Below are 14,514 nucleotides of genomic sequence, written 5' to 3'. Positions count from 1 at the left end.
TAACCTAATCCTAACTCCTAACCCTAACTCCTAAACCTTCCTACCTTGGTCAGGACACACATGTGTACACACACACACACACACCACACAAAAGAGATATGGGATACCCCCCCCATATCTGCAAGGAGCTGATGACATTGGATGAAAGCCCTCCTCCAGCTATCACGGTACTACAGTGTGTTTACCACAGCAGTGATGTGGAGAGGTTTGGTCCTAGCTCCCTGATGTTGTTCTGCTGTAAGGCTGACTGACACTAGGGCTCCGGCCCAAGTAGTGCACTAGGGGAATAAGATGCCATTTGGGACGCCGCCTCACTCTGTGCCTGTGGGAAGACTGGGATTCATTTTCATCCCCAGCTAGCTCTCCCAGCTGACCCTACTCTGTACTACAATGTACTATACCCTCCATGGGAAGGGAGGGAGTGGTAGAGGAGAGCGGGAGGGAAGGAGAGAGGGGGAATAGATGAGAGAGTGAGAGTGGTTCGTGTCCGCTCCCCTAGAGTCTCAGCCCGGGGCTTCTAAGCCACAGTTATCGATCAGCCGAATCGCTGTTGTAATCTCTTTTCTTCTCTCTACGCCCTCTTGTTTTCTATACCTTAAAAAAAATACGTTGTGTAGCTTGTCTTCACTCGTTTATTGGAAAAGCTTCCTGTCTTGCCTTTGGGACTTTATGGTGTTGGCTATTAAACCCAAAAGAGGCATACAAACACAACAAAAATGTGGTACACTGTGGAAATGATCATTTATTTGTTATCATTTCCACAGTGTACCACAAGGAAATGTGAGGAGTGATAATTAAAAGGATTAAAAGGAAATGTCAGAAAATGCTGTAAATTATGATGATTTGTTATTTATTTTAACAATCAGGAGAGAGAAAAGCCCCATTAAAACCACTACTCAAGCATATTTAGAGCTTTTATTATAAAAAAACATAAAATACAGTCACAAGTGAGAAAATAATTGTGATGTGATATTTTGGCCATATTGGCCAGCCCTAAAGGAAGATGCCAAGACTCTCCCACTATCTCTCGTTGACAAATTTAGCTATGGAAACGCTTTAGAAAAAGTGAGAGATCTCAGCATTAACAGAGAATGATTTTCTGCGTCTTTTATTTTTGTTGTCTGTGATAGCCGGGAATGTAATGTGCTCTGTATTCTGAGGGTCAGAGTATATTCTGTGTGTGTGTGTGTGTGTGTGTGTTATAATCAGTGTTTTGTAACGAGATGCATTGAATAGGTACACCAGGCAATGTCGAAGTCCTGATTTCTTCAGCTATCTTTGTTGTTGTACCCAGCTCCTGTTTATGTTGACATGTACACACTAACAAATAATGGTTCTAAATAGTACCCGATAGGGGTTCTTTGGCATGTAATCGTAGCAGAACCCTTTTTGGTTCTCAATACTGTAGAACCCTTTTTTGAAGGCTCAATAAAGAACCATGCCCCGGCAAACAAGCACATGCCAACACACGCACACGCACACAGACACTATCACACACACACACACACACATCTGCTGTCTCACTACTGCCCCAGAGAAGACACAAGAAAGCTGATCTCCCCGAAGTGCTATAGCACACACACACACACACACACACACACCCCTGGGATGGACAAGGCTTTATGAGTGTGGTGCTGCCAGGTAAGACAGTCTGCAGGGAGACTCTTCTGCTGGAGTTTAACCTCTTTATAACCCTTTTATACCAAGACCGAAACCTGCCAACTTACCCATGACGTTTTCTTTTGAATGGCTTTCCTTTGTATCGGAAAGGGGAAGCCGGTACTTTTATTCAAGGGAGGTAGACGTGATTGCGGTATTATGTTTAAAACACCCGCCGACGCCTCAGTAAAAAGCGTTGCCTTTCATCTTACCGAATTTGGCACGCATTAACCTGTTTGACACAAACCAACACATGGGTGTGATCATTCTACAGTGGTCCCTGCAGTGTACTCTCAAACCGATGTGATTAGAACGCTTATGTAGAACTTCCAGTTATGATTGACGCAGCATACAGCGTTTGAGCTGGCCACACTTCTTTTTTTTTTTACACAGAAACATTTAGCACATTTAGCTACAGCCTAACACAATCATCCAAACCGGAAAATGTAGGCTACATTAGTCCTAGCGCTAACTGAGGAAAGATTGATTAAACTCAAGCGGTCATATTTAGCTAACTCTCAGCTGACAAACCATAATATGAATTAGCTAATAGCAATTACTATTTACAATGAATCAGTCCACGGGTGAACTCGCCATTGATCAAAATAATTGAATAAAACGCTTTCTAGTCATCTAAAGTAATCCGACAATGGGTAGTTTGTGCCCACCTCCATGTTTGTTTGTTTTTCGCGTCAACCAAAGATAATAATAGGACAAGATGAGTTTGGTCTGTTTGCAGTATGCATGTTGAAGAGGATGTGTCGTCTACCATCATTCACTTCCCTTCATTCCCGGAAGTTTATTCGAAAGATGAGTGAACCATCCCTTCACCTCATTTTTGTTATAACATCTTTGGTCTGACAAACGTTTACGTGACACCCATAATGCATTTTAGAATGTCAACAAACATGGCGCCACACAGTTGGCCAAATAGCTTAGCTCATTATAATCAGTACAACCTTCAAAAAAGTATTTCACACACATCACGTGTCCATTACAATAGATGCAATAATCAGAATGCATGATTTGTCACCAGTACTTGAAAACGTGAATAAAACAGTAAATACATTATGCTCAATACACACAGTACCAGTCAAAGTTTGGACACACTTACTCATTCTAGGGTTTTTCTTTAATAGTGAAGACATCAAAACTATGAAATAACACATGGAATCATGTAGTAACCAAAAAAGTGTAACTAAATAAACCCATGAGTGAGTTGGTGCGTCCAAACTTTTGACTGGTTCTGTACATACGGTATGCTACATTAGAAACACTGCATAGGCACTTACTTTGATAGAAACACACACATTTCCAAAGTTATTCCCTATTTGTTAGGAAAACAACAATGAAGGCAATCTGAGCGCCAGCCTGAAAATGTGCCAGGGGGAAAAAGTGTAACGCTCGTCTGAAGAAGTGGACCAAGGTGCAGCGTGGTTGGCGTTCGTGATATTTATTCAACTGAACACCGCAACAAAATAACAAAGTAGAAAAAAACGAAAGCGCACAGTTCTGTCAGGCAACTAAACAGCTAACTACCCACAAAACACAGGTGGGAAAAAAGGCTGCCTAAGTATGATTCCCAATCAGAGACAACCATAGACAGCTGTCCCTGATTGAGAACCATACCCGAACAAAACATAGAAATAAAGAAACTAGAATGCCCACCCTAGTCACATAAACTTTTTGTCACACCCTGGCCATAGACAGGCTTTTATTCTCTATTTTGGTTAGGCCAGGGTGTGACAAAAAGTTTATGCAAGACTGCGCAAACGTCTGCACACTTGATCTGGGGAAACACTGGGGATGTGCTTGGGCTCTAGTCCAAGAGAGAAGTTTGTCCGGCTCAGTAAAGCCTCAAACATAAATTGTCGTCAACAGTGAAATGGGATACTTCTATGTCAATTATTGAGGAGGCAGAACACACCTCAATTCAAACTGTTGTTAGAAAATGGAACTTGTTTGAAAATAATTTAAAATGAACGAATTGAAACAATTTTTTTAACAAGTATGATGCGCTAAAAATAGCTAACTTACTGTTGTGAATGTAAAGAAATGATAGCAGTGCATTCTGTCGGAGGAATCTAAGAACTTAATCAATGCTGGGTTAGTCAGGTTACCATGACAACGGTCACAAAAACAGGGTCAAAGTTAAATGTCTCTTCTCCCAGCCCTACCGATGCCAGCTAAGCACTGGATGCATAAATGGCAAATGCCAACAAGAAAGAGGTAAAAATGGGACTGTTTGAAAGGGGATCATATAAACATTGCCCTTTTTTTTCTACAGGCAACATTCCGTGAATCCTGGTTAAATTAGGTAATAGACTTCTCCCCTCTTTCCCTGTCCTTTCTCCTCCGTTTATTAACTCTGATCTGTTGAGCTGCACTTTCTTCTCCCACTCTCTCCACCATCCTCTTCCTCCCTCCGTCCACTTTCTCCCTCCCCTCATCTCCTCTGTTTATTAACTCTGATCTGTTGAGCTGCACTTTCTTCTCCCACTCTCTCCACCATCCTCTTCCTCCCTCCCTCCCCTCATCTCCTCCGTTTATTAACTCTGATCTGTTGAGCTGCACTTTCTTCTCCCACTCTCTCCACCATCCTCTTCCTCCCTCCCTCTCCTCATCTCCTCCGTTTATTAACTCTGATCTGTTGAGCTGCACTTTCTTCTCCGGGCTCGCTCATCTCCCTCCTACCCTCCCTCTCCCGCTTCACTCCCTCCTTCCTGTCTCCCTCATGTCTCTCTGCATGGGAGGTTGTGGTGGTAGTGAGGTATAGTCTGGGTGATGGGATGTGACAGTAATATAGAAAGTGTCCCGTTTTTCCTCATTAGCACTGAAGCGAGGGAGGAGGGGGGCGGGCCGGAGGAGAGAGCGAACGAGGGAGGAGTGGTGGAAAGAGAGAGAGAGGGGAAGGGGGGTTGGAGCTCTTTTTAGGCCCTTGTCTTGGCGTATTAGAGAGGCAGAGTGGGGTTCCTAGTAATACTCTGTTATGACACTGGTCTCCGCTGGCCCTGTGATTACTACGCACGCACGCACGCACGCACGCACGCACGCACGCACGCACGCACACACACACACACACACACACACACACACACACACACACACACACACACACACACACACACACACACACACACACACACACACACACCACACACACACACACACACACACACACACACACACACACACACACACACACACACTCTGCCCTACCAAAGGTTTCTGTATTCCTTGAGTATTGCTAGTCCATTCTAAGGATACATGCATCTAGTCCATTCTAAGGCTACATGCACCCCCCCCCCTCTCTCTATCCCTCTTTCTTCCGTTCTCTGCACCCCCTCCCATTTCGCATCCCCCTCTCTCTCTCTTCTGCCCCTGCTCTCTCATCTAACTCCTCTCTAATCGGGGTTGAATTTGCCAGAAATGGCGATAAAGGGAAGAAAAAGGAAAGGAAAGGGGTGGAGATGAAGGGTGGAGGTTGGAGAATAGATCATAATTGGCCTGACATTCTCCCAGGGTAAAGAGAAGAGAAGAAGAACCCCTAGTCTAATGGTTGGCCAGGTGGCTGCCCATCCACACAGGAAAGGTCAAGTATCCTCAGGCTACCTCGTGTGTGTGTGTGTCTGATCCCTTATCCCTGCCAATTTCCCCAGCAGCGGCTCGACTATTGCCACACCACCCAGAGATGTGTTGCTGCTGCTGCTGGTGTGTGTGTGTGTGTGTGTGTGTGTGTGTGTGTGTGTGTGTGTGTGTGTGTGTGTGTGTGTGTGTGTGTGTGTGTGTGTGTGTGTGTGTGTGTGTGTGTGTGTGTGTGTGTGTGCGTGTGCGCGTGTGTTAACGGAAAGTCTCTCTTTTCATTCACATCAAGCTCTCTGATTGGCTTCCTGCTGCTAGTCTTTGATTTTCTGGGATAACATGCTTAGAACCACAGGACCTGTCTGAGTACCCTCCTTCTCTTATTTCTCTCTGACTTGCTTTCTCTCTCTCGCTCCAATTTCTTCTCTCTCTCTCACTCTCTTCTCTCTTTCTCCCTCTTGTCTCTTCCCTGCCTCGCTCTCTTTCCTCGTCTGTTCTTTAAAGACTACGGTACCCCACTGTTTATTCTCCTCTCTCCCCTCTCTCACTACATCTGTCTCTTCTCTGTCCCTGCTGGCGTTCTCTCACCCTGCTGGCATTCTCTCACCCTGCTGGCGTTCTCTCACCCTGCTGGCGTTCTCTCACCCTGCAGGCGTTCTCTGTCCCTGCTGGCGTTCTCTCACCCTGCTGGCGTTCTCTCACCCTGCTGGCGTTCTCTCACCCTGCTGGCGTTCTCTCACCCTGCTGGCGTTCTCTCACCCTGCAGGCGTTCTCTGTCCCTGCTGGCGTTCTCTCACCCTGCTGGCGTTCTCTCACCCTGCTGGCGTTCTCTCACCCTGCTGGCGTTCTCTCACCCTGCAGGCGTTCTCTGTCCCTGCTGGCGTTCTCTCACCCTGCTGGCGTTCTCTCACCCTGCTGGCGTTCTCTCACCCTGCTGGCGTTCTCTCACCCTGCTGGCGTTCTCTCACCATGCAGGCGTTCTCTCACCCTGCAGGCGTTCTCTCACCCTGCTGGCGTTCTCTCACCCTGCAGGTGTTCTCTGTCCCTGCTGGCGTTCTCTCACCCTGCTGGCGTTCTCTCACCCTGCTGGCGTTCTCTGTCCCTGCTGGCGTTCTCTCACCCTGCTGGCGTTCTCTCACCCTGCTGGCGTTCTCTCACCCTGCTGGCGTTCTCTGTCCCTGCTGGCGTTCTCTCACCCTGCTGGCGTTCTCTCACCCTGCTGGCGTTCTCTCACCCTGCTGGCGTTCTCTCACCCTGCTGGCGTTCTCTCACCCTGCAGGCGTTCTCTGTCCCTGCTGGCGTTCTCTCACCCTGCTGGCGTTCTCTCACCCTGCTAGCGTTCTCTCACCCTGCAGGCGTTCTCTGTCCCTGCTGGCGTTCTCTCACCCTGCAGGCTTTCTCTCACCCTGCTGGCGTACTCTCACCCTGCTGGCGTTCTCTCACCCTGCTGGCGTTCAATTTCAGAGGCCGCTCTACCCTGCTTCCTGCTGTCCTAGTATTGGGTTTGAGTGACGTTCTGGAAGTGTTTAGGAAGTATTTGCCAGGGCCAGATGGCAGGGACTGGGATGGTCCATGATACCTTTTCCTCTTCCCAGTTTTCCAATTATCCCTAGCCGTGCAGATCCCTGCACATTTCACAGATCAACACACACACTCCTCACACTAAACTGGGCTCCTCTCTCACACACACACACACACACGCAAATTCCCTTAACGAACAGCCCTGCTGCCACAGGCCCATTTAGCCATCACCGTCATGTGCTACTAGCTCTCCGCTTGTCCGGTAGTATGGTTCTGAGCTAGGTTAGTTTATACTGAATGGCTTTTGTGGATGATTTTGATAACACATCTCCATTTTGCCATTACTGTGTGTGTGTGTGTGTGTGTGTGTGTGTGTGTGTGTGTGTGTGTGTGTGTGTGTGTGTGTGTGTGTGTGTGTGTGTGTGTGTGTGTGTGTGTGTGTGTGTGTGTGTGTGTGTGTGTGTGTGTGTGTGTGTGTGTGTGTTAGATAATACAGACTCCCCCATGACTGCGTCAGAAGAATGAGACAAACCATTATCACAGTGTGAGCCGTAATCACACTGCTATGGGCAGGGCTTGGCACTGTGACACACACACACAGTCTCACTTTCTCACTCGACTGCTAATGGAAATAGAAATGGACCGGAAAAATGACACTTTTTCTCTGTCAGTTGATTTAAAACATTTTTTATCAACACGTGAAATGAAATGCAGGGCCATGGCGCCTTAGCAGCAGCCTAAGCAGAGAGCTCCTGTACCTTATATCAATATTTTTTTTGATCATGAATTCCTTTTTATGGCATTTTTTTCACCGACAATATGTTTGTTTTAAGAACGTGTGGCAACCTGATGGGTTAGTTCCAGATGGAGTTGCCAATGCGGCCGTTAGAGACTCGATGCTGTACAATAGGGAAAAGCAGTTGGGATTTACCTTGAGAGGGAGTCCATGTGCCTAGCTTTGAGTCTGGTCAAGTTGGTACAAAAAATGAACAATTAATCAGTAGCAGTGCGTGTGTAAAATCACTGGGGAAGCCAAGCCAATCAAAATCAACTATAGTACAACGTTGTTTGCTCTATAACCCATTCGTTCATACGCCACCGTGACCATGACAACGAAAAGACAAGAGTCGCACAGTGGCGGAATAAATTCGACTACACTTACGTTTGTTTTATCACAAAAAACGGAAAGCGACATCTGTCCGGTGAAGTCCACAAAGCAAAATATTGAACGTAACAGACAGTTATATGTTTTCCACAGTTTACTACAGTTTACTAAACAAATACTGATTTATAACCATGTAGCCTAAAGACAACAGGAGCCTCTGTTATTCCAGCACCATTTCAACAGAAACATTTAAACATCATCAAATCAATGAGGCTACATTTTTATACTTCGCTTTAATACACTGAAAACAAACTTAAAGATACCAAAAACTATTTCAAATACAATCAAATCCAATTGTATTGGTCACATACACATGGTTAGCAGATGTTAATGCGAGCGTCGCGAAATGCTTGTGCTTCTAGTTCCGACAATGCCGTAACAACCAACGAGTAATCGATCCTAACAATTCCAAAAATACTACCTTATACACACAAGTGTAAAGGGATAAAGAATATGTACATAAAGATATATGAATGAGTGATGGTACAGAGCGGCATAGGCAAGATGCAGTAGATGGTATCGAGTACAGTATATACATATGAGATGAGTAATGTAGGGTATGTGAACAAAGTGGCATAGTTTAAAGTGGCTAGTGATACATGTATTGTATAAAGATGCAGTAGATGATATAGAGTACAGTATATACATATGCATATGAGATGAGTAATGTAAGGTATGTAAACATTATATTAAGTAGCATTGTTTAATGTGGCTAGTGATATATTTTACATCAATTTCCATTATTAAAGTGGCTGGAGTTGAGTCAGTGTGTTGGCAGCAGCCACTCAATGTTAGTGGTGGCTGTTTAACAGTCTGATGGCCTTGAGATAGAAGCTGTTTTTCAGTCTCTCAGTCCCTGCTTTGATGCACCTGTACTGACCTCGCCTTCTGGATGATAGCGGGGTGAACAGGCAGTGGCTCGGGTGGTTGATGTCCTTGGTAATCTTTTTGACCTTCCTGTAGCATCGGGTGGTGTAGGTGTCCTGGAGGGCAGGTAGTTTGCCCCCGGTGATGCGTTGTGCAGACCTCACTACCCTCTGGAGAGCCTTACGGTTGTGGGCGGAGCAGTTGCCGTACCAGGCTGTGATACAGCCCGACAGGATGCTCTCGATTGTGCATCTGTAGATGTTTGTGAGTGCTTTTGCTTTTAGCTCAATCAATGTTGCTTAATATCATGTGGCCGTCCATGATATTGATTTGTGTGTGTGTGTGTGTGTGTGTGTGTACTAGTTGAACGCCAATGCCATCCTCCTCGTGTTGCCAAAGCAGTCTATGGTCTGTCATATACTACGCTTTTAGTTTTTCCATAGGCTAGCAAGCATTTTAGCCACAGTAGGTAGCCTAACTTCCTCGCATGGGCAAAAATTAACCAGTTAAATTAGCTAGCTAGTTAACGTGAGCTTACCAGGCTACATCTAGGCTACATATTGAACTTCAGTCATCTCAGGCCAGTGGCACAATATATTCATTTATGGTTAGATCCTAATCGTTGGCCTGTACAGAGCATTATGTCAAAACCACAAGTCCAAATCCACATCTCCATCCACGGCTTAGGAAAGGGACGATTTTAGCAAGCTAGGTACTGCAGGTCAACACAAGCAGACATGAAACAGACACGTTTGTCTGACAATGATGACGTTTTGATTAGGATGTGATTTGATTGGTGTGAAGCCAAATCCAAACTGGTTGCCCTTGGGGGGAATTTTGCTGTGCCAGGACAACCCACAGTTGAGCTCAGCTCAACGCTGATAGGCTAATTATTTTATAATTGTTTTATCAAAGGAGGCCAAATGCTTGCTGGCATCAATCAATCAAATGCTACGGTGGCAACATGTCATACTCTTTTGTTCCAGACAGCATCAGATACATGGGCTACACATACTGAGACAGAGGGGCGCCGTTTCCCTCGCTCAGATGATTTCTCCGGTGAGATTCAGCCACTAGCGAATTGACGGAAAATTATGAAAACACAGAGAGACGAAAGATCAATTATTATGATTATTTATTTATTTTATTGGTCAAATATTTGGGGAAGTCTGGCTTCCCTTGGCATCCATGAATACACGACACTGCAATTAATGTGGCTAATTCATATAATCAGAATCCACCACGGCGTTAATTAAGACTGAAACTGGCAAGTCATTTGTTTAATTGGCTAGCTAGCTAACGTTAGCTGGTCGAGGATGGAGAGAATCCGAAAGCAAGACGGCAGTGGTGTGCTCCGATGAGGATTGTAGGGAGGACAAATTTACAAGGCTGCTCTTTAACTATTATTGAAATGTGGTATGCTTTCTGGCACCACTTCGTGACTGCCATAGCATCATCCAAGTGAGGGCTTCATTTTTGGGGTAGTGAAGTAGGTAGTTAGCTAGCTAACTACCTACTTACTACAGAGTCCATGAACTGCAGTGGCTTAGCCACAACTTCATCCGACTGAGACACCTTGATGAGACTGCGTTTCCTACCCTGCCTACGGACTTTCTCTCCCCACTTGACCACCTCCCTCAGATGACCACTCAAGCCATGAAGTTTCTATCGACTGTCTATTTCATGATGTCGTGATGTTGTTTTTCTCAATTACTTGTCTTTTTTTTGTGTGCTTTGAAGCGCTTTTGAGATTCTTTGAAAAGCACTTATATAAATTGAATAAATTATTATTGTAATTTGTATTATTACTTGCACAATGCAAATAAGATATGAGTTGTGTCATAGGTCTACACACGTCAGACTAACACAGTAAAGTATTCAGACCCCTTGGATTTTTCCACTTTTTGAATACGTTACAGCCTCATTCTAAAATGGATTAAATCAAATAAAAAATAAAAAATATTTTTTTTAAAGTGCCATGGGATCTTTAATGACCTCAGAGAGTCAGGACACCCGTTTAACGTCCCAGCCAAAAGACGGTACCCTACACAGGGCAGTGTCCCCAATCACTGCCCTGGGGCATTGGGATATGTTTTAGACCAGAGGATAGAGTGCCCCCTACTGGCCCTCCAACACCACTTCCAGCAGCATCTGGTCTCCCATCTAGGGACTGACCAGGACCAACGCTGCTTAGCTTCAGAAGTAAGCCAGCAGTGGTATGCAGGGTGGTATGCTGCTGGCTTAGCAACTGCAGTGTCTTCTGGGAGTTGTAGTCTCATCTCAACATGTTCTCTCTTCCTGTTTTGCTGTAGGACTTCCTGACTGACCTGATGATGTCAGAGGTGGACCGGTGTGGGGAGAACGAGCACCTGATCTTCCGAGAGAACACCCTGGCCACTAAGGCTATAGAGGAGTACCTCAAACTGGTGGGGCAGAAGTACCTGCAGGACGCACTTGGTAAGTCTGTCTGTCTGTATCTATATATCTGTCTGCCTGCCTCGTTTTCTGAATGTCTGCCTTCCTGTCTTCTCCAGCCTCTCTATGTGTTCAGTTATAGGAGAGGAGAGATAAAGCTATTGGAGACGATGTATGTGGTAGGATCTGCTGTACAGGTGAGGAGGATGGGGCTGTAGATATGGTCTTTGTATTCAGCTGTAGGAGATGGCTGTAGAGATGACTGCTCCAGTCTGTGGACCGTGACATTTCCCTTCAGCGCAGGCCACCCTCTGGAGGAGAGAAGATAAACATTATTTATCTCTCTAATGCCTGCCTTCAAGCCTTCAAGTCTTCACACTATTAATCAAACAAGCATGAATTCATAGAATGCTTGGGAATGACGTAGAGTAAGGCTATTTGTGAATATTCTATAGCATTATAGAGTGGGATAGCGGCCGTGCGTTTGGACAGTCAATAGACACTGCGGTAAATAACGCCTAATTAAAAACCATCTGTCTTCACCGGGAAAAATTGAGAGGAAAGGTCGGTCACTCACCCACTCCTCCAATGACCTGACATCCTCCAAGCAGCGAGCTAACGTTAGGCCCTCGGTTTCTAGCTTGCTAAATAAATAGCTAAATAAATAGCTAAATCAATAGATATGTTAGCCTATTAGCCATGTTGACTGACTTGTGATCATTGCCCTTGGTAGTTTGATTGTATTGACATTCCCAGCCTTAGTTACATCAATCCGTTTTTGTCCAAAATATTGAGTCATTGAAACTGAAACTGTCTAATATTATGATTGTCTGTTTGTTTCATATCTGCAAAGTAGTTCAAACGCTGCCAGTTCCACTTTAAGTTCAGATGTGGAAAATGAGTAGGCGCGGTCAACACACTTAACACGATAGGGGATAGAGTTTTGTTGATGCTGAGAAGAATGGAATGTATATGTTTTAAAATAACATTATTAGAACGTTCCCTGAACGTTACTAAAATGTTCTTGTTGTTTTTGTTGAAAGTTTTCTTAACGTTCCGGAACAATTTGAGAACATGGCTTTAAATAGAACCATAAGGAAACCTGTAGGAAACATTATGCTGAAGTACTGAAATTCCCACAGAAGAACGTTGTTTTTTAACATTCTCTGAAGTTGTGCCGTCTTTCGGAGAACGTTCCTATAACATTACCAAAATTGAAATTAAATATAACCATCTTTTAAGTTTCAGGAAATGTTCTGTTAAAGTAATGAAATACCAATTTTTTTTAGATAGTTCATAGTAAAGAGCTTACTGAGCTGTAGTAGAGGTCAAAGGTCATTGAGCTGTAGTGGAGGTCTTAAGGCAGAGAAGGCCCAACCCTCCTGTACACAGGACTTTCTCTCTTTTTTCCCCCCTTCCCTATCTCACTCTCCCTTTCTCTACCATAAGGTTAGTCCAGTGTTATTGTTTGGCCGTGGTCCCGGCGATAAGCCTGGTGCATGTTGCTGTATTTACCTCATCCAGCCTGATTTAGACACGTACACAGCAGCAGTTTTAGCTGCAGAAAAGCACACGCCCTCCCTGCAAATGCTCTTTCTTTTTCCATCCCTCTCTCATTTCCCTCTCTGTGTATAGATCTAAAAGGTCTGTCTGTCCGTCTGTCCGTCCGTCCGTCCGTCTGTCTGTCTTTATTTATTTCTGGGGTTGTGTTAAGAATATATTGGGGCCTCAGGGAATCATCCATGTGTGTATTCCTTGGAGCTACTGTGCTTTGAAGACTACTGAAGGTGAATAATGGAACATCTCATCGCATGCCATGATGAACTGGTTCTGGTCTGCCATGCAGGGGTGACATAAGGATGACCAGGAGTAGGGGGAGGGAGAGGGGGAGGGAGAGAGACAGACAAACTGGTACAGGGGAAGTGATTACACCTTTATCACTGTCAAACTACGGATGAGATCTTCTTTTTATAGTCTTACCACATCCACTCTCTCGTTCTTTCTCTCTCTCGGTCTCCTCCCTCACTCTCTCTCTCTCTTCCTCTCTTGTTCTCTTTCATATGGGAAGGGCAAGGTTGACAGGAAGGGGGAGAGGGGGGGGGGTTGTGGAACGTTGATGGAGCGTTGTCTGAAGCACATGAACATCAGTTGTGTTACCTGGGATGACCTGGGTCTCTGACTCAGGTTCACTCAGGGTTCTTATTGTTGGTTGACATACTGTTGCCATTGGATAGTTGGTGACGGTCTGAAGTGATGTCTTGCTTATGGTATGCTGTTATGGTATGCTGTTATGGTATGCTGTTATGGTATGCTGTTATGGTATGCTGTTATGGTATGCTGTTATGGTGTGATGTTTTGAATTGAGACGGTCATTCTTTCAGCGATTCAGTGTCATTTTAATTGTTTTAAATCCCAGCGGTCAATAGCAAAAACAGCCCCCTGGTGGTCAATCATTATAACTACCTCCAGCAACAAACTATTTACTGAATGAATTAATGTTTTGTGTCTGAATTAATGAATGTTTGTGTCTGAATTAATGAATGTTTGTGTCTGAATCAATGAATGTTTGTGTCTGAATTCATGAATGTTTTGCGTCTGAATTAATGTTTGTCTGAATGGATGAATGTTTGTGTCTCGTCACTCACCTGTCTCCCTCTCCAACCCCATTGACTCTCCGAACTGGCTGAATGTCCGTGTCTAACTGTCTCCATCTCCAACCCCGTTGACTCTCCGAACTGGCTGAATGTCCGTGTCTGACTGTCTCCCTCTCCAACCCCGTTGACTCTCCGAACTGGCTGAATGTCCGTGTCTAACTGTCTCCCTCTCCAACCCCGTTGACTCTCCGAACTGGCTGAATGTCCGTGCCTGACTGTCTCTCACTCCAACCCCGTTGACTCTCCGAACTGGCTGAATGTCCGTGTCTGACTGTCTCTCTCTCCAACCCCGTTGACTCTCCGAACTGGCTGAATGTCCGTGTCTGACTGTCTCTCTCTCCAACCCCGTTGACTCTCCGAACTGGCTGAATGTCCGTGTCTGACTGTCTCTCACTCAAACCCCGTTGACTCTCCGAACTGGCTGAATGTCCGTGTCTGACTGTCTCTCTCTCCAACCCCGTTGACTCTCCGAACTGGCTGAATGTCCGTGTCTGACTGTCTCTCTCTCCAACCCCGTTGACTCTCCGAACTGGCTGAATGTCCGTGTCTGACTGTCTCCCTCTCCAACCCCGTTGACTCTCCGAACTGGCTGAATGTCTGTGTCTGACTGTCTCTCTCTCCAACCTCGTTGACTCTCCGAACTGGCTGAAT

At 45.3% G+C, this 14,514-nt stretch overlaps 1 protein-coding gene across 5 annotated transcripts in view; it reads left to right on the top strand.

The window, feature by feature from the left end:
* Positions 1-14,514, top strand: part of LOC109880108 (disabled homolog 2-interacting protein) — a 256,453-nt gene that overhangs the window by 220,008 nt on the left and 21,931 nt on the right. For all 5 annotated transcript variants that reach the window (XM_031808701.1, XM_031808700.1, XM_031808702.1 and 2 more), the window contains one exon: positions 11,107-11,251. In XM_031808701.1, the coding sequence (XP_031664561.1) occupies positions 11,107-11,251 (145 nt within the window). The remainder of the gene's footprint in view (positions 1-11,106; positions 11,252-14,514) is intronic.

This window comes from Oncorhynchus kisutch, linkage group LG29 (genome assembly GCF_002021735.2).
Source record: "Oncorhynchus kisutch isolate 150728-3 linkage group LG29, Okis_V2, whole genome shotgun sequence".
Taxonomy (NCBI): domain Eukaryota; kingdom Metazoa; phylum Chordata; class Actinopteri; order Salmoniformes; family Salmonidae; genus Oncorhynchus; species Oncorhynchus kisutch.
Note: the sequence above shows the minus strand (reverse complement) of the source record. Positions and strands in the feature narration are given on the sequence as shown.